Source organism: Serinus canaria, chromosome 24 (genome assembly GCF_022539315.1).
Source record: "Serinus canaria isolate serCan28SL12 chromosome 24, serCan2020, whole genome shotgun sequence".
NCBI lineage: Eukaryota > Metazoa > Chordata > Aves > Passeriformes > Fringillidae > Serinus > Serinus canaria.
In genome coordinates this window covers 2887496-2906181 of record NC_066337.1, presented here as the reverse complement: position 1 = coordinate 2906181, position 18686 = coordinate 2887496, and the positions used below count along the sequence as shown (strand labels likewise).

The window sequence follows — 18686 nt, the reverse complement described above, 5'->3', positions numbered from 1 at the left end:
CAGTTGGCCGGACAATAAGATTGCACAGCATGGAGCTAGCTGTCCTGGCCAGGAATAACACCAGGAGGGGGACCAAATGCCTGTCCACCCCCATCTCATCCCATTAAAAGGCACTAGAAGCATCCCAGAGGAGAAAGACCTGCCACAAGGCCCACTTACATAGTAGCCCTGGGAAAGCAGCCCAAAGACATCCCTGCCGTGCCCTGGCAAGGGGGAGGGAGCAGGACACCATGGGATGGGGACAGGCATGCAGAGGGCACAGACCACCACCAGACAGGCACAGTAGGCTGGCAGGGAGGGGGCAGGATGGGAGGGTTCTAAGAAAGCTCTGATTCATCCCTACACCAGTGAAAGCAGTGGGGCAGGAGATCCAGGTGGTGGGCGCTGCAGCTCCCACTGAGATGAGTTGTGGTGGGAGCCGGAGGGGCCCAAGGGGAACAGCAGGGGAAGCACTGGCATTGTAGGGGACCCCCAAATTACTGACCTTTCCAGGGTGTCAGAGCAGTAGTTGTCTCTTCTAAAAATTAAAGAACAAGGGAAAGTTAAGGCAAAAGGGCAATGGAAAGCGCAGGCTCGAGACACCTCCCTCAGCCTGCCCTCGACCTGGGGTGGGAAAACCAGAGGATGGGGTAGAAATGGGATCTGTTGCCCAAATCACACCCCACTGCTGTGGGGCCATGGTCCCCTCATCTCTGAGATGAGATGAATATGGGACCTCAGACCTGGCAAAGCCTCTAGTTGCCCCCTGTGCAAAAGGCAAAGCACAGGGGCTGGGATATGGGGATGCAGGGGGTTCAGCTCTCCCCTGTGAGTTCAGGGCCCATCCCTCTTGCTAATCCTGTAACATCCCAAAAAGATTTATGGCCTGACAGCTGCCTCTGGGAGCAACATAGATTGTGTGATGGGTGAGAAGCAGAGGGTTGGTTTTTTCCCCAACTCCACAGAATGATGTGGTTTCCCTGAGCACTCTATCACATCCTAGACAGCACCAAATGAGCCGCTGAATGAGGCGGCAGGTCTGGAATAACGAGTGCTACATGTTAAATAAAGCACTAGTTGACCTCCATGAAAAATTAGATTAAAAAAAAGATTAAAAGATGAACGCTACATTAGCCTCTCTCACAACCCCAAAAAAGCTCGTGTCACGGTACCTGCGCAGATGAAACCTCCATTTGTGGGGGAAAAAATCCAAAACACTCAGCTTCAGGGAAAAAGCGCCACTCACAAAATTGTCCCCCAAAACCTCACAGAAGAGACATTTCTCATGCACAGGTAGTGCAGCCACCGCTTCCACTTCCCTCTTGTCTTACATTAAATAAATAAATATTTTGATAAATAAAGACACATTAATCCCCAGATTGAAAATACTGGTTGCTTAGGGATGGGTAAGTTTGGCCCTATGATGCCTGGGGCCATCACATCCAGGTAATTAGGGAGGGATTGTTCCTGGGGGTGCTGGGGAGCCCTGCACCAGGAGATGGGGGACCCCCACATGTCACAGTCTCCTCAGGGAACTGTCACCTCCCAAGGGGTCTCAATTATCAAAGATTGAATGAATCATTCAATCAATGCAGCCTTTATGGAAATTATGGGTGGTCAAAGGGCTCTGATTTCGCTCCCTGATGGGATTCACAGTCAGACCACAAAGCTAAGGGGAGATCATAAAATAAGCTTAGATTTTTGTGGGATGCTTCCTGGCCTCCCACCTGACACTGCCATCACAGCATGTGTCCCACAGATGGGTTAGAACCCAAGAAACCAAGAGCTCTTCAGCAGGGAGATGTCATCTTTACTTTTAGGCTGTTCATCCAGCCTGGATCTGCAGATGCCAAACTGAAGGCTCCCACTAATCAAGATTTTAACCTCATAAACACATTGGAAAGCTGCAACATCACAGCTAAGAATGTGGCTCAGGCTATGTTAAGCACTTGGCACGGCTACTATGCGCCTGCAGAACAGGTGGAGCCAGGCCTGGGTGGCTTTGCAGTGCCAGAGGTGTTTGCCTCCCTAAAACATAGGGCTATTGGATTACCAGGAAGGCTGGCTGGGAAGAGAACTGAGATAGTTCCTAAGCAACAGTAATGATGGCTTCATCATATACAGCTTGGACTTCACTGGGGGAGCAAATGGGTCTGAGCATGCAATATGGGATGAACTCCTGTCACAGCTCAGGGGAACCTGGCACAGCTGCCAGTACCAGTGGCAGGGGAGGATAAGCCTGTCCTGTGATGCCACCCTGACCCCACAGCTGTGGTGTGGCCCCTGGAAAAGCCCAACATCCCCTACTGTCCTTAAACAAACTGCGCCCTTGGAATCCATCCAGCCCCTCCCCAAGACATGGACAGCACTTCCCAGGGTCTCCATGTGCCTCCCACTGCCCTGGCACACTCCAGAATCCAGAACATACTGTGGAATTGTTCCCTATCCCAAGATGCTTTGTATGGCCAGGGCACAGACTGCCCTGAGCCATCCCTGAGGGACCTGGGGGCGAGGAAGGCTCATCTGTCACTCTGCTCTACTCTCTCTGACAGTACAATAACAAGAGACAAGGAAATGACCAGGCACAACAACTGAGTGGCAAGGAGGAGGACAATGTTGGGGGGAGGCTGGAGGTCCCCAGTCCCCACTTGTCCTGTATGGTTCAGCTGCAAGAACCACACACCCCATACCCCAGCAGGGAAATATCCCCAAGCAGTGGCCAGGGATGAGATCTGTCATCCATTCCTGACTCCTGGAGAGCACAGCCCCTGCTCTAGTTTTGCTGCCCCCTGAAGAGGTTTGTCAAATATGTCAATCAGTCACAGCCCTTCCCATCCATAAGCAGTGTCAGCATTGCTCTCATCCCAGCTCCAGCATGCAGGGAAAACAGTCCTGGGACAAGGGTACAAACCTTCCTGCCCCCCACACCTTCCCATCTCCCTTGGCACCTCCAATAAGGATATATCTGCTTGTCAGGAGCAGAAAACATAACCTGGAAGGTGATGGGGCGGGGAGCCTGTTTGTTCTCACATGGGAATGGGGCAGCAGTGACACTGAGCAGCATCTCTCCTCCCACCCATCTACACAGGGGGATGCCTTCACACCAAGGCTCTCCCAGGTACTCATCAGAGCAAGAAGATGGAAACCGGCAGCCAGCTCCCAACTTTGCATTCGTGGCAGATCCCAAACACAGTGCCAAATGTGGGATGTGGTGAATCCCACCATTTCAGAATGGTGGGAAGCACTGAACCTGGAGCAGGAGGCAGCTTTTGAGGTTCTCCCCTTCCCAAGGACTCACCACAACCTCCAGCCCACGTGCCAAGGACAGAAAGGACCAGCAGCAAATACACAAATCTCCCCCAAAAGACATGGGAGACCCTTCCCATGTCTCTGCCATTGGTGGTGTCACTGGAAGCCATTCCCCCTTCCTGGCTGATTCCCTCAGCCCTACTCACCGTAGAGGATCATGCTGGCATTGGTGTTCCCTAGCTGGTTGGAGGCTACGCAGGTGTAGTTGCCGTAGTCCTGCTCGGAGACGTTGAAGAAGGTCAGTCTGGAGAAGAAGGCTTTGTTCTCCACTTTCAGCCCTTTCTGTCCTTCAGCCAGTCTGGGAGAAAAGAGGAATGGGAGGTCAAGGGGGTGACATCAGGAAGGGAAATGCTCACTATTTTCTATGCCCAGTTATCCTCTGGTTGTTCCTGTGAGTGGGGAGATGGAGCTTGGGAGACGAGGGAGAGGGGAAGGTGTTGGGAAAGATAAGGGAGGTGGATGCTGTTCTGCTGGGTCTCCAGCTACCAGCCCATGCCACCCCCGTTCTGACCAGAGGCATGCTCACTGCTGCAGGGTCATGGGATGGTGCTGGGACTTGCCAAATGCTGTGCAGAGAGAGGGATGCTCCCGTGCCTGAGGAGAGAATCTGGAAAAGGCTCATTCCCACCCTACAGAAGAGCCTGATTTCCCTCTCATGTCCTCAGTCCTCTCTGTTCTGCAGAATGCCTTCTGTGACTTTCCTCTCATCCCTGTGCGTCCCCAGTGAATGCTGCAATAGGCACCCACCACAGCAGGGAGGCTTCTCAGCCAGCACAAATGCTGAAGCACTGACCAAGTGCTTGGGCTTCCCTGAACTGGTGTCCCCATCCTGCTTAGCTCCTGCAGCTCTTGCTTGCTAATTCCTCACAGGAAGTGCTGGATTCCCATTATCATCCATGCTGGGTGCTGATCAGGCGGGCTGAGCCCGCTCCTGCCGCTGCTCCGCAGGCCCTCGTGATCTGACCTAGTTCTGAGCAGAGCCTTTCATCTGCCACACAAACATCTGCAGCTTTGTACACTCTGCTGCTCCTTTCCTCTCCAACCGGGTGAGGCAGGCAGACCCAGAATTCCCTCCACATTCTGGATCATTTTTTTGGCCAAAACATCCCTCCTTATCAGTGACTGGTGTGGCTTGTCCTGTGTTTGGCCACACCATAGCCCCTCTGGGCTAATCAACACAAAAATTGGTTAAAACCATTTTGCCTGGGGTCAGAGAGAGGCAAGTTCTCCAGAGTGGGACCTACCCTAGGCTGTGCTGCACTACTTCCTATTCCCCAACCATGTCCCTGTGCTTTGGCAGGACACAGAAGTTGCAGGTTGATCTAAAAGGTCCATTTTCACCCCAAAGCAGGGCAGGCTGTCTCTGAGGTATAGCAAACCCTGTTTCTTGACTGACACCACATTCCTTTTGCTTTTCCAAGAGCTGCCTTCTGGCCAAAGCATTTAAAGAGATGTCAGAGATTTCATCCACTCTTAAGTGCCTGGATTTGTGCTGCCAATATCCATTTTGGACATTATGCTTCACCCAAGAAGGGATTTACCACACCACTTTCGTACAGGGACACAGGCAGCAACAATCCTCCCCCAGTGAGGGCTGAGAGAGGTTCCTGGGAAAATCCATCTCCACAAATTTGATGAGTTAAATAAAAAGCCTGTAATAATCCTGGGTGGTGGCAGTTCCAGCTGTGGCTGCTGGCTGCCTGATGGAATGCCTGGATTTGCCCCAGACAAGCACAACCTGCTGCTGTCAGGGGGATCTGCCTCAGTACCCAAACCAGACTGGTGCCAAGGGTTATGAGCCGAAGCTGCTGGCCCTGGGTGCAGCCCACATGGGGTCGGTGTCTTCCCCCCAGTCGTGCCCCCCAGGCTCTTACCGCTTGTCATCTTTGTACCACTGGAAGTCGGCGGAGGGGACGGCGGAGGCCTCGCACAGCAGGATGCCCTTCTGCCCCACTGGCACCCCGGTGCTCTTCGCATCCGAGATGTACGGAGGGTCTGCGGGGAGAGGGGAAATCTGGGGTGAACACCCAGCAGCCTTTGGGACTCCTATCTCTCTTGGTTTACAAGACAGGTGTCTGATAGGGAAAGCAGAAAAAGCCTCCCTTGGAAAGGAGAATGAAAACCCCCTCCCTCCCTCCCTCCCTCTGAATTATTAGAATCATGAAATCAAGGGGCTCTCAGGCAAAGATATGGGAATAGCAATAACAGTTCTTTACTGGTATGTATAACAAATCAAACTAACAACAACTACGGCACTATCCCTGCCCCTTGCTCCTCAAGATTTCCTTTCTCTCCCTGCACATGAGCAGGAGCCAAAATAATCTCTGAGCCCATTCTCAGCTCCTGCCACTCTGGTGCTGCTGTACAGAGGTTTTCTGGTTCATGGGAATTCTCTTCCAGAAACAACAGACCCCCAGCTCATGGTTGTTACATGTCCAGCTAATGGAGTGACCAGACAGGGGCTTAGGAGGGTCTTTGTGTATGTCTAAACATGAAATATGGTGCTTCCTTCCTCTCTCTCATTTTTTCTAACAGAAAAAAAAGAAAAATTCTATTTACTGCTCACTTCTCTCCTCTCCTCAGAGGTTATCAGCACAGCATCTCTGCATGGGCAGAAAACCCAGGTTGATGGAGACAGCTGAGGAGGAGGTGGTGGGAAAAAATGGAGCTTGAAAAGAAGGGGAAAATAGGGCAAAACACCACCTGCTCAGCAAAACTGCTGCCGCCTGTCTCGCTCTGGGGCCTTTGTATGCCTCACTTCCATGAACCACTCCCTTGTGGGGCAGCACAGTGACCCTCTGCAGCCCCACCCCTGTCCTCTGATGGCCCCAGGGACTCACAGTTGACGGTGACTTTGACTCGCTGGACGACGGGCGCTGAGACATCGTTGGAGGCGCTGCACTCGTACTCTCCCGACTGCTCCCGCGTGATTCCCGTGATCTCCAGGTACTCATCCTCACTGATGAAGCCCACGGCTGAGGAGGCAGAGACAGAGAGCCCTGAGTGATGGGGAGGCACAAACAAACCTGTGCCCACTGGCTGCTCACCATCTGTGAGTGTGTCACTCTGCACTAGGACACCCAGCCTGCAGGTCCCAGCCCGGAATGCCCTTGCGCCTGTGCCCCTCTGTTCCAAGGAAATCATTGCCAGAAAGGTTTCTGCAAACACTGGACTGCTCCAGCAGCTCTGGCCTCACCGGGAGCATTACTTGCTGGATATAATGTCCTTGATATGCTCAGGGTGGGCAACGTGGGCAAACCTGCACCCTGCAAAATGACCTGAGCTCACCTCTGCACATCCCCCCTGCTGCGGGATTCCTCCAGGCTAACTCAGCTCACATGACACCCTTCTCTAATTTTTCAGCTTCAATTAATTCACAGCAAGTCTATTCCCATCAGTGGTGGTGCCAACACCTCCCTTTAGCTGAACCCCCCCATCCCTGTGCCACCCCAGGCTCATTTCTGAGGGGGCTGTACTTGTCTCCCTCTTCTCCATCCAGGCTGTGCAGCTTCTTGTTTCACTCAAAGCCAGAGAGATGCAATCAGTGGCATTTTCTCACTCTGGCATCTTTCAGCCCCCATTCCTTGCAGGAGTTCTCTTTATTTTGACACACTCCTGGAAAAACATAGAGTGCTTGGCTGGCCGGGAGCAGGTTGGGGCACAAGACTCCCCAAGTTCTTCCCTCAAACAAGCAGCAAAAATTACTTTTTGCAGTCCCAAAACAGAGACAACTTCTCCCTTTCCTGTTGTTTACATCTCCCCACTGGATCTCCTGCAGCCAGGATGCTGTAATTACTGCACGGAACATCTCCAAGCCCTGTGTCACACTTAATATTCCTATAAATTTTAAACGGTAGTCCTTGGTACATATGTGTGGCAATTGGTGTCATATTTTAATTAGGCTTGCCCTACACCATCTGAAATTAATAATAGCTAGAATTACCAGTGTAATTTATAAATTAACATTGCTGCAGCATTAGGAAATAAATTAGCTCTGGACAGCTGTTTCTGGGAGTGAGTGCCAATGGCAGAGAGGCCAAGCACAGGTCCCTGGTCCCCAGGGGGATGCCGTGAGCTCGGCCAGCCCTGGCTTCCCACCCGGATACCTCTGTCTGTGCTGGCGTGACCTGATGGGCCACAACTCACTGCGCTTGACCAGTCAACCATGTGCATCCTGCTCCTTACAAATGCATGCAAAATCCACACGTGGGAGGCTCCCAGCAGGGCACACACCTCTGCATCCCACCGGCTGGTGCTTTTATGGCATCTCTTCCCACACTGCAGGAGTAGTGTGGTCAGACTCCACCACCCACCACGGAGAGACCCGAGCAGCACCAATGGTGTTTCTGTGATCCCCTGGAACAGCTCAACTCTGAGCACCCCAGGCATCTGCCAGGATCCTGCTGCTGCAATGCCAGGTGCCACTATTGTCAACTCAAACTAGTGCAAATATGCTTAGCCACGATGAAATCCCACCTTGGCTCTCTCTCCCTGCACCAGAACTCACAGCTGCCACCTCCACACAGCATCCCCAGGACTCTGCATGTCCACTGCTCCCTGAACTGAGGACCCCATGCACGCACACATACATCCCACCTTTCCAGCTGACCTAACTGGGAAGGCAGCCCTGTGAGCTTTGCAAAGGAGTGAAGTGAGTTTTCCTGTTGATGAATTGCTGACATCCACCAGTGTCCTCAGCCCTGTGCTGAAATTCCCACCCGAGTGGCTGGTGGTGCAAACCGCTGAGCTCATCAGTACTTAGTGCAACTGAAGGGTGAGATATGAAGGCGTTACCCCAAAATCAATATCCTTTAGAGACACAAAAATTACAGCTTTACATCCAGTGGCCCTGCGGCACTGCAAAAAAAAAGGAGAGAGGGGGAAAAAAATTTCCTTTTTGTGGCTGACCTAGAATCAGCTTCTCTGTAGCACAGCGCTGCCTGCTGATAAAGTAAGGACACAGCCGGTGGCCTTCAGATGCTCCATGCACAAATCTGACTCTGGGTTGTGCAAAGGCTCAGATAACACTGCTTCCCAACTCACCAAAGGCCCTTTCCCATGTTCCAGAGTCAGCTCACACACGGCAAGAATTAGCTCTTGCCATAGTCAAGCCATAATTTGTGTGCCTGGTTTGATCAGGGAGCAAAGCAGCTTGAGTGCATTTTGCTCCCCAGCAAAAGACTTCATTAAAGTAACTGTGAGGGTCAGATTTCCACCTGCAAAAGCTCAGGAAACTGGGGGACGAAGGTTCCCTCTGTGCCTGCGTTCCACTGAAGTCTGAGATATGTGCATGGTAATCAGCTGATGGAGAGGCAGAGCTCGAAGTTCAGGGGCTCAGGGTCTGGCGTCCTGGGAATTTGGCTACAGCCAAACAGAGCCTGCCCCTGACTGAGACAGGATGCTCTGAGCTGGAGATGACTCCTGTTTCTGTCCTGTGCACAACCTGATGTAAGTCATGCTCAGATGACAATAGCATTAGGGATAACACCCCTGCAAGAGGCTCTGGCCCAGGGATTGCTCCTTAGTGCCAGCTACAGCATCTCAAATATTTAGGTGACATAATGAGTCCCTACCCCCTGGTAAAGCAGGCGACACCAGGTGACTTAGACAACATTCCTCCACCCTCTCCTATACAAGTGGCTTCACAGGAAAACCAGATCTGTAAAGCTGCTTTACTCTGTGGACCACATCCTGGAAGCATCTGGAACTCAGGAATGCTGAGGGCAAGACTTGACCAGAGCCCTGCAGCTCCAGGAGCTCTGCCAGAGATACCAATCCTTTTCTGCCTGAACTGATGGTGGGAACTTCAAGGCTGTCTCTGCTTGAGCACAATTAGGAGCTGAAATATTGCAGGAATTAATGGAGAGCTCTCTCATCTCCTGAGGAGCTAGAAAACTAGCACAGCCAGCACCCATCATTATTATTATTAATACTAATAATATAATACAGGCTAGAAATGGAATGGCCATGGACGACACACAAGTGTAATCCTTGCTCATCAGCCAAGGATGATGAACTAACCCTGTGTGAGCTGGGGAGATGGACTCAGGGAGCCTGAGTCTCTGTGCTCAGTGAGCAGGAGGCTGCACACAGACCACCAACTATTTGGGACCTGCTCTGCAGATCTCTGTTAAAAGCCTCAGGGAAGGGGAAGTTTGACCATCATGGCAGTGGAGGAGCCACAGAGGCGAGGTCCTGGTGTGGCACAGAGCACCAAGGCAGCCCCACAGATGGCCAAGCTGTGCTTGGGGTCCCACACAGCATGGATGCAATGAGGTGTGGGCTGATGCCTCCTGCATCCATATTCCTCCCTCCATGCCTTTCTTCTTCCTTCACTTCTCCTCACTTTCCCATCCTGACTCATCTCCCTTCTGACTCCTCCTCCCCATTTGCTTCCATTGAGCCTCTGACAAGATAATAACTCACCAGAAAGTGAACACATGTTCCCAAATTAATTACATGCCACTGTCCCCTGGCTCACTGTTGCAGCCATGTTCAGGTCTCTAGGACACTGCTCACAGCTTTCCCTGGCTGAAGACTGCCTGTGATGCCATTGAAAAACCTTCCTTGGAGCTCTTCCCTGTGTCCATACCAACTCCCTGCACCTCAGATCAAGCTGAGCCAGCCCAGCCACCCAGAGCTGCAAGATTTTCACCTCTAAAGCCCAAAGGCACAACCTCAACAGTGGTTCCACAATATGTTTGGTCTCTGGGTTCTCAAAGTCCCACCAGTGATCCCGAAGCACTGCCCTGCCCTCTACACCGTGCTGCTGCATTTTCCAGGCACTGATCCCAGTGGCCAGGATGAGCCAAAGAAAGAGAATATTTTATGGAGATAATTTTATTAAAATGTTTACAACAATGCAGATATTGACATCTCGCTTCAATCAATAGCACAATTTATTGTCCTTCAAGGTGAACATTAAGCCAAGCTGCCCATTAGTCAATATTTACCTCCAAGGTCTATAAATCTTTATACGGGCTTCAGCGGATGTTGACAGCAGCTGATTCCAGATAAGTAAAAGTAAGAGCGTGAAACATTGCTCCTTTTGGAGGTGAAATAGTAACTAGTTAATTACAGTCCCTACAGCAATTCTCAACTATCAATTTATGGCTACTTCTGGCAATAAAAATTAACATTGTGCAGACTCCCGGCTCCGAGTGACGCACTAAACCCGAGAGCCATATATTTCAAACGTCACCCCAATGCGGTGCTGATGGCCATCCTATAACAGTTTATGGTAAATAAATAAAGCACACAAAAGTAATAAGAGAATTGTTGGCACCTGAGACACGCTTCACCTCTACTTCGTGCAGCAGCGAGAGGAAAAGTGCTGCTGGGATGGGAGCAGAATGGGAGATTTAGTAGAATCGGAGCAGATGGGGAAATAGATGGGGAAAGAACCACCCCAAATCACCCCAAATCCATCTCAAAGGAGGCAGGACACAGCCCCAGGTGGGTGGGTAAACAAGAGCTAAGGCTGCCACCAGTACATGGCCCAGCCAAACTGGGGGATGCACCTGCTTCACCTCTTATTAACAACTATTACCCTCTCCTGATGGCTCATTAACACATAAGGAACAAAGCTCAGGCATTTCTGAAATTCCCTTCCCCATTTTTGTTTGATCAGGTGAATGACCCTAGCTAGGGCAGTTTCTCCTCTGTGCACCCCCTCTTTTCAGCCCCTCTGTGCCAGTTTGAAGCTGCCACGCTCCAGTGGACAAAGATTAGGGATAATTAACCTGCTGGAAACCATCCAGCGCAATCATTCAAAAAATGATTTTTTTTAAGATTACCCTATCGACCCAGACAAACTCCTCTCCTCCTCTTGTGGATATTGCATCCCTGAACTGCAGGCTCAAGCCCATTTCTATCTGTGACCCCCCCTCAGCTGAGCAATCCATTTAGGAAGCACACCTACATGAGGTGCAGGGTGCACACCTCCTGTTCTTCATGTTCACAAGCCTTCAGAAGCGGGACTGTCTCCCCAGAAACGGGCACACAGCATATCAGAGTCTGTGTCGTGCTTACACGGGGCCAAGCCACTCTTTTTGAAGTTTCCCGATGACAAGGAAGGAAATCTCTCCTCTGACATGCTTTTCCATGTTATTTAGCATGTTTCCATGGCCTGATGTTGTGCAAAGCCCCAGGGGATGCTGCACTCGCTGCCTGGCACTGCACGGCGCTCAGGGATGTGGGAGCTTGGCAGGAGCTCATTCCACTGCTGCAGTCTGAGGTCCCTCCTCATCCTCATGCCCAAGGGGTGGTGACCATCACCAGCTGTGCTTGGTGTCACCAAACAGAGAGAAAACATCATGTTTTCCTTACTCAGACCCTTTTTTACTTTGGATTTGAGGAACTCTCACAGCCAATTTTGCTCCTTGTGCACAGCAGCACAGCTTTGAAGGAGAGGGGTGGCCATAAAATCCTTGACATAAAGTCCTGCTTCTCCACTGGTATCAGTGTCCCCTCCTCCCTGGGGCTGTGGGACCCTCTCCTTGCCTGTGGCCATGCAGTGTTGTGGCTTTTCTTCCCCTTCCAACTTTCTGGGGCATAGGTGAGCTGAGGGTGCCTTCAATTTGGCTCAAAAATACAGTGGAGGACCTGCCCAGGCCTGATTTTGTGCTGACAGGAGCACAGGTGACTATTTCTGAAGGTTGCATCTATGGCTGCCCATGACCACAGGGTCAGGACACGGGGATTTTGACAGGCATATTCCAACAAGGACCTGTCCCGAAGGCAGGAAAGACACATTCTTCAACTTCTTGCTCAGTGCAGAGCTAGAGCTAAGACAGGACCCACTTTTGTGGCTCCGTTTGCTCAGTGCATCCCTGAGATCACCCTTGGGGCTCATATCTCACACAACAACTCTGATATTTAACTATTAGGTGGGCACATGCCACACATCTCACTAGTCACTGGGACAGGTGACCTGCAGAGACCTTCCAGATGCCACCACATCCCATGGTCACTCAGCCTGTGGTTGCACATAGTCAATATATTGGCATGAACTCCAGGGACAGCAAAAGCAAGGCACTGGGCCCCTGAGCAACCTGGTCTAGTGGAGGGTGACCCTGTCCATATCAGGGTGTTGGAATGAGATGGTCTTCTAGGTCCCTTCCTACCCAAACCAGTCTCTGACTCAGTGCCATGCCCTCCCCTGCAGTGTTCCAGGGACACCTGCCCACTTTGCTCACCCCACCGATGCTATGCAGAGCTGCCAAGTCACCTGAGCCATCCATTATAGCACCATTGTGAAGAGTTTTTAGCTTAAAAGTCCTTGAAAGTTTCCCACTGTGACTCGTTAAACAAGATCTTTTTCACTTTCCCTCTATTCTCCGCTAACAATATTTATACTCATTTCTTTTATTGAAATCTATCTGCCGCCTGTTCTATTAAAGCCACCTGAGTGGCAGCTCCTATTCTCCGGGAGCCTGCAGCCCATCTATTCTCCAGACAATGAGGTACAAGCAGTCTATCTTCTATTGTGCTTCCTGGCCTTCGGCTCTCAAATCTTCCATCTCAAAAAGGCATGTCAGAGACGCCTCCATGCAAAAGATTGGAATCCCGGGTTGTGGGGGCTTCCCAGTGTTGGCTGGGCTTGCTGCCCTCCCTCTCTGGTTGAGCACCTCCAGGGAGATGCTGCTGTGGCACCTGTGATCCCTCAGGGATGCATCTCCCCCGTCCCTGCACATCCTCAGTGTGGATTGTGGCATCAGCCAGCGCACGGCTCGCTGCTGCCGAGGCTTTTGCACGTCTCAGACAACTTATTTGTTACCAGGAATAAAAGAGGAGCATTAAACCTTTTGTTTGCAAGAAGTAGTTCCTTGGGAAATAAATGGATTATGGAAATTAATATTTAAAGAAACAAAACAAAACAACTCAGGGACCAACCACCCTTGAACGAGGCTCTAACTCAGGAGTAAATGAGTCGAATAAAGAATGAGCTCTTTTATTTCGGTGAGAGGGAGAGCTCAGAGGCAGCTCAAGGCTCGGCAATGTGGCAGCGACTGTCTTCAGCCTCTCCCAGCCTCTGCCTCCTCCTGGGGTGCTGGTAAGGACACTGGACCCCAGGAAAAGGTCCAGAGGGCACGTGTCACCCTGTTAGAGCAAATTAGCAATGCAGTTCACAAAGAGCTTAAATAGCATCAGATTTGCAGCAAAGATGGGTACAGGGCTCGTTAGAAGGCAGCTGTTCTTAATGACACCCACCCATTATCACCAGCATGAGCTGGATCCCTTTCTTCTTGGCCCTGGAAAGGCAAGGGTGACCCTTGTGGTGACACTGGGAGGGACCGAAGCTGTGACTGGCATGGAGCCACTTCCCACGGAGCTTTTCTGCCTCCTTGCAAAAACTAATGCAAAAGGTACAGGAAAATCAATGTCGAGGCTCCCACAGAGCCAAGCCCTCTCCAGAGAGCTCCTGAGGAGACAGCATCTCCCAGGAGCTCCTGCCCAAGCACCAACACTGCTCCTGGCACCACTCTTCCTCCCATGGTCTCTTCCACAGCCCAGAGCATCCAATCAGGTGCCCAACACAAAGTCCTCTCTCCTTCCTTTCCTTACCCCTCCTTCCTCCCTGTGGTTTTTTCCCTGTAGCTGCTTCCAAGGTGAGAGAGGACAGCGTTGCTGGAATGAAAGATTCTCCTGCATGCCCTCTCCCAGCAGCGGCCCTAATTCATTTTTCATGGCCCCTTGCAGTGACAAAAGCCGCTGCTTCTCTCTTGTAAGCGTGCGCCATGCAATAAGTCAAAGCTGATGTGCATTTTCCCCCTGGGTGCCGAAGCTGTGCTTTTGATTTAATTTGTCCTGTTGTTTGGCGCTCAGCCTTCGCCAGTGAGTTCCTCAGGAAAGGTGGGAAGTAGGGCCCCATCCATGTGGAGGGGCTGCCTAACAGATGGGGTACAGTGGGTAGTGGTTAAATAATTTGTTGCAATGCTACCAAGATGTTGGAGAGCGACAGATGCTGCTGGAGAAAATCGCTCAAACACGCATCCTGTTTGTGGGAACGCTGCTCCTCCATTAAATCCTGTCGCAACTTGGCTCCTCTGGAGCTCATCCCATTTCTGGCAGCTTCCTCTCTGGCTCTGGGAGAAGCTGTGGTGCACAGGGCTTGGCGCAGAGAGCAAGAACCAAGGTTGCTCCTGCCTGTTTATCTGCAGGTGCTTTGCAAAGAACCCGAAAAAATTCCATGGGAGATCCACCACATCCCTTCCCAGCAACTCCAAGTGACCACATTGCTGTACAGGACAAAGCATTGCCAACCCCTGCCAAACTCGAGGCACCCTGCTTTCCTCTGGATTTGTGTGAAAAAGAGCTGCTGGCAGCCAGGACCGAAGGGTCCCTCCGGCTGGAAATTTAAACCCCAAGGCTTTCTCCACAGGACAAGCTCTTAAGAAGCAATTGCAATGCAAAGCGTTAAATGGCTGTAACCTCGGCTAAGCCGTATTTCAGCCGCATTAGGGAAATATCCCTCAGATGGGAAGCAAGTGGCATAATGGCATTAGAGTAAAAAAAATAAGCATCAAGTGCCGGCTAAATCCATCCCCAGTGCTGGCAAGAAGTCATGGAGATCTGGGAAACTTTCCCTTCTCCACGCATATCCCAGCAGGCAGCTCATGGCAAGCCCAGACTCTGTCGCTGCCACAACTTTCTGCAAATGGGGGATGTTTTCCATCCTTCTTTCTCCCCTGGGACCCCCTGACCACTCTTTACCCCCCAGAGCCATCTGAATCACGGCAGGGTGAGACTCGCTGTCGCCTCTCCATCATCTTTATCCCGTCTTTATTTTTTCAGACACACTATTTTCCAGCCCAGTGGCCTTGCTCTGTCCCTTGTGTTTTATGGCACTGATGTCTCCATTTCTGCAGGATCACTCACAATATTGTGGCTTATTGAGAGAAGCCAGGGAAATGCAGGGGGGATGAGTTGGATGGGTTTGGGGCTCTGGGGGGCTGGTGAGGATGCCCTGGGTCTGGGGAAAGGGGATGGGGATGTTGTGACAGGAATTTCAGGGATGAGTGATGCTGGCTGACTGAGACTGGGGTACTGAAGGCTGGGCTGAGCCCCTTCCTTGCAGCCCATCATCCCCTCCTCAGGGCTCTGCATAGGTATTGGCCCTGCTACAGGAGCTGGGAGGGCAGCGAGAGGCATTGCTCTGCAAGGGAAATGCCATTTTAAATAACAGCAGTGTGTCACAGGAAGGGGAAAAACCCATGGGCTACAGCATTGCTCTGGCTTTAAATTATACCGTAGGAGAATAAAAATAAAAGAGAGGAAGACAGAGAGAGAGGCCAGGAGGAAAAAGAATTGCCATTGTTTTACCAAGCAGATGGGAAAGTTCAGGGGATCAGAAAAAGACTATTATTATCTTGACTCGACTGAGAGAAGATGGGAAAGGAAGAGGCATTTTTTTCCCCTGCAGTGAGGAATGCTGTGGCTGAAGTAATTTCAGCAGAGTCGGAAGGAAACGATGCCATCAGCTCGGGGTAGCACCCAAGTTACCCCCACAGCCTGGGCATGCCACCATCATTTGCCTTTTTGTCCCCTTTCCCAGCAGTGACAGCACATCCCGTGCTTCTATTGCAAGGCCAGGGAGGGGTCTCCAAGGCACACATTTCTCACCACCTCCAGCTGCAGCAACGTGCCAGATGTACTGCCAGATGTGCCCACTGCCAGTGGCGCTGCAGCTGTGGGCACCCCTCCATGGCACTGCTGGTCCCACCACCTTCCCAGCCTCGGGGCATGACCACCTGCCACAACTACCCAAATTTCTGCTTCCTTGTCCCAGAAACCCGTTGCTTGCCTACAAGCCATTAAATATCCTAAATACACAACAAATTTCCTGCTGGCTGTTTAACATGAGCAGAACATTTTTTTTTTTTTCTCCCCAAATTCATGTGAAAAGCCCTTTTTCTGTGTCTGCAATGATGCTACAGCCCTGTGGTTGTAGCTTCAATGTTGTTCTCCAACTTGGTACCGGGCAGCTGAGCCTCTCTGGCTCTCCAGCACGTTCCAGCTCCTTGCCCTTACAAGCACAGCAGTGTTTCTCAACCTCACCAGAGACAAGGAGACTCTTTTTCTACCCGTATTCAGGCCAGGGGAAGGGCACAGCCCTGAGGCCCATGGCAGTGACCGAGCACAGACATCAACAACTGATTTACAAACTGGGACAAACGCTGGCACAACATCTTCCCTGACAAGTGTCAAGGTGATGGGACAGGGAAACAAGGAGGTGAGTGTAGGTCAGTCCTGTCAGAGCATCCTTCACCCACCACATCCCTCCTTAAAGCCTCTTTTCCACTCAATTTCCTCCCTTTCCCTCTATTCTCACTTTCTCTCTTCCTCTTTTCCCTCTTCCTCCCTCTGCCACATGATCTACCTCAGTCCCCCCACTTTGCCTTGTCACCTTTCCTTCTCTACACCCACTTCTCTCCTGCACCCCTGGGACACAGACAGGGTCTGGCAACCTGCCCTGCTTTATCCCAGGGCCACTGACTCCTCGGGCACTTAATATTCACGACAGAGGAAACATTTCATGGCGAATTGGACGCACATTCAACTGGAAATGGAAATTTTATGACTCTTCTCACTCCGCACAGCAGATTACACCAGCTGAGAAAACATGGAAGCAAATGAACAACCTGTGAACTGTAAAGTATATTAATAATGAAATCACAGCCCGGGAAATGAAGGCTTTATTCTGTTTATATTCTGCTCCATTAATGGAGAGTGCTCGCCGTAGCTCCGCCCCATTAGCTGGCAATCTGCGCCCCAGGAAGAGCACAAGGATGGTGGGGGAATAGTGGCACAGGGCAAAGTCCTCCTTCCCTCTGGGAACTTTGGCTCAAAGCATTTCCTCATGCTGCCTCCATCTAGAGACAGTGGGGGTAGGTGAACAGGGGGGTTATCTTTGATGCCCTACCCTGTGCAAGCTTGGGAACAAGGTTAAAAGGCAAAGAATGGAGCAAATTGTGATGCCAGGAAAAAGAAAGAACTAATTTGGGTGGAAATCAGCTTCAACACCACAAGTGGCCACCCAGCAAGGAACTGGCACTGGGAAAGCCATCCATAGAGAGCCGTATGTGCTTTCTCCTTGGGCTGCTCATTCCCATCTCCTGCCTGCTGTGTTGGAGCATCCTTCCCACCCCTCCTCACCACATCCCATTTCTCCAGGGATGGAAGTACTTGTGCACCCACAGCCCCAAAGCCATGCTGATGGCCACAAACTGAGCTAAGCCAGCAGGGCTTGTGCAAATAAATATTTCAGTGCTATTACCCAGCACACAGCCCTGTCCTTGGCTCAGCAGACCTGGGCCACGTGTGACACAGCCCAGCCAGGCTCTCTCCTTCCTGAAAACAACAGCAGCAGCTTATGCAAAGCACATCACGGGAGCTAAAAGGAGCCAGAGCAGAGTTTTCTATAGCTGGAGCGACCTGGTGTTGACAGAATGGGGACGCATTTCCACAGCTCAGATTTTTATAATAATACCTCAAGGGAGTCGCTGGCAAAGTTTGGCCCAAATATAATTAGTTTGCACAGCTATTAGGGGCTGATAAAAGGTTTTAATTTGCGTGGAGATCTCTGGAATCTCAGACACTCCTGTCCCTTGCTCTTCCCCAGGCCATCTGAATGAAAGGAGAGTCCCAGGCAGGGAGCGACACAAAGCCACACATTTATCAGGGAAACAGGGAGTTGTGTTCAGCAGCAAAAAAGAGATGGAAAATCCAACAAGCTGACATTGCTGGTGTGTTGGGCTTTGTCTGCTTTGTCCCACCACACCATTAACATCCCATTCTTCCTGCAGGGAGATGCCATGCAGAGCACAGATCAGGGCATTTGCCACTCCTCAGTGGGTCTCACCTCTGTGGGAAAGGTGATCAGGGACCAAGGGAATAAGACACAGGAAAAAATTTGGGGGTGCAGGCAGGGCTTCCTGGTTTTGCCCCCTATTAGGGCAGCAGGGAGATGCTTCCCCCAAACTGTGATGAGGAGCAGATCCCTCTCTGCCTCTGGCAAGCTGGGAAAGTGTGACATTGCAAAGCTGCATTTAGGGAATGTCTTGAAACCAAGAGGGTTTTCCCCCCCTTTTTTAAGGGAAAGACATTGCCTCATTTGTAGCTGGAAGGGGTCTTGTTATTTTTGTACCAAGATGCATATTTTAGAGGCATGTATGCCAAATATGCAAAATCAGCTCCAAGAGTTCATTTTCACCATGCAGGGAGCCAAAAATATTACTTTTATACACATAAAAGTACATAATCTCCCATTGCTTTGAACTAGCAGGAGGAACTAGGGTGCGTCAGGAAGGGAAATGCTAAAAGAAGCTCCCCACATGTCACACTAACAAAGTTTTAGTCATTCCTTGGCAAAAGAACAACCTGGAGGCCATGAAATG

At 51.0% G+C, this 18686-nt stretch overlaps 1 protein-coding gene across 5 annotated transcripts in view; it reads right to left on the bottom strand.

Moving 5' to 3' along the window:
• The window catches only part of LOC103823630 (protein CEPU-1), a 357359-nt gene that overhangs the window by 1751 nt on the left and 336922 nt on the right, over positions 1–18686 (bottom strand). For 4 of the 5 annotated variants that reach the window (XM_050983513.1, XM_018923760.3, XM_009098735.4 and 1 more), the window contains 4 exons: positions 6129–6263; positions 5163–5283; positions 3435–3586; positions 485–517 (listed from right to left, as the gene is read on the bottom strand). In XM_050983513.1, the coding sequence (XP_050839470.1) occupies positions 485–517; positions 3435–3586; positions 5163–5283; positions 6129–6263 (441 nt within the window). The remainder of the gene's footprint in view (positions 1–484; positions 518–3434; positions 3587–5162; positions 5284–6128; positions 6264–18686) is intronic. The other variant, XM_018923761.3, reaches the window with a different exon arrangement.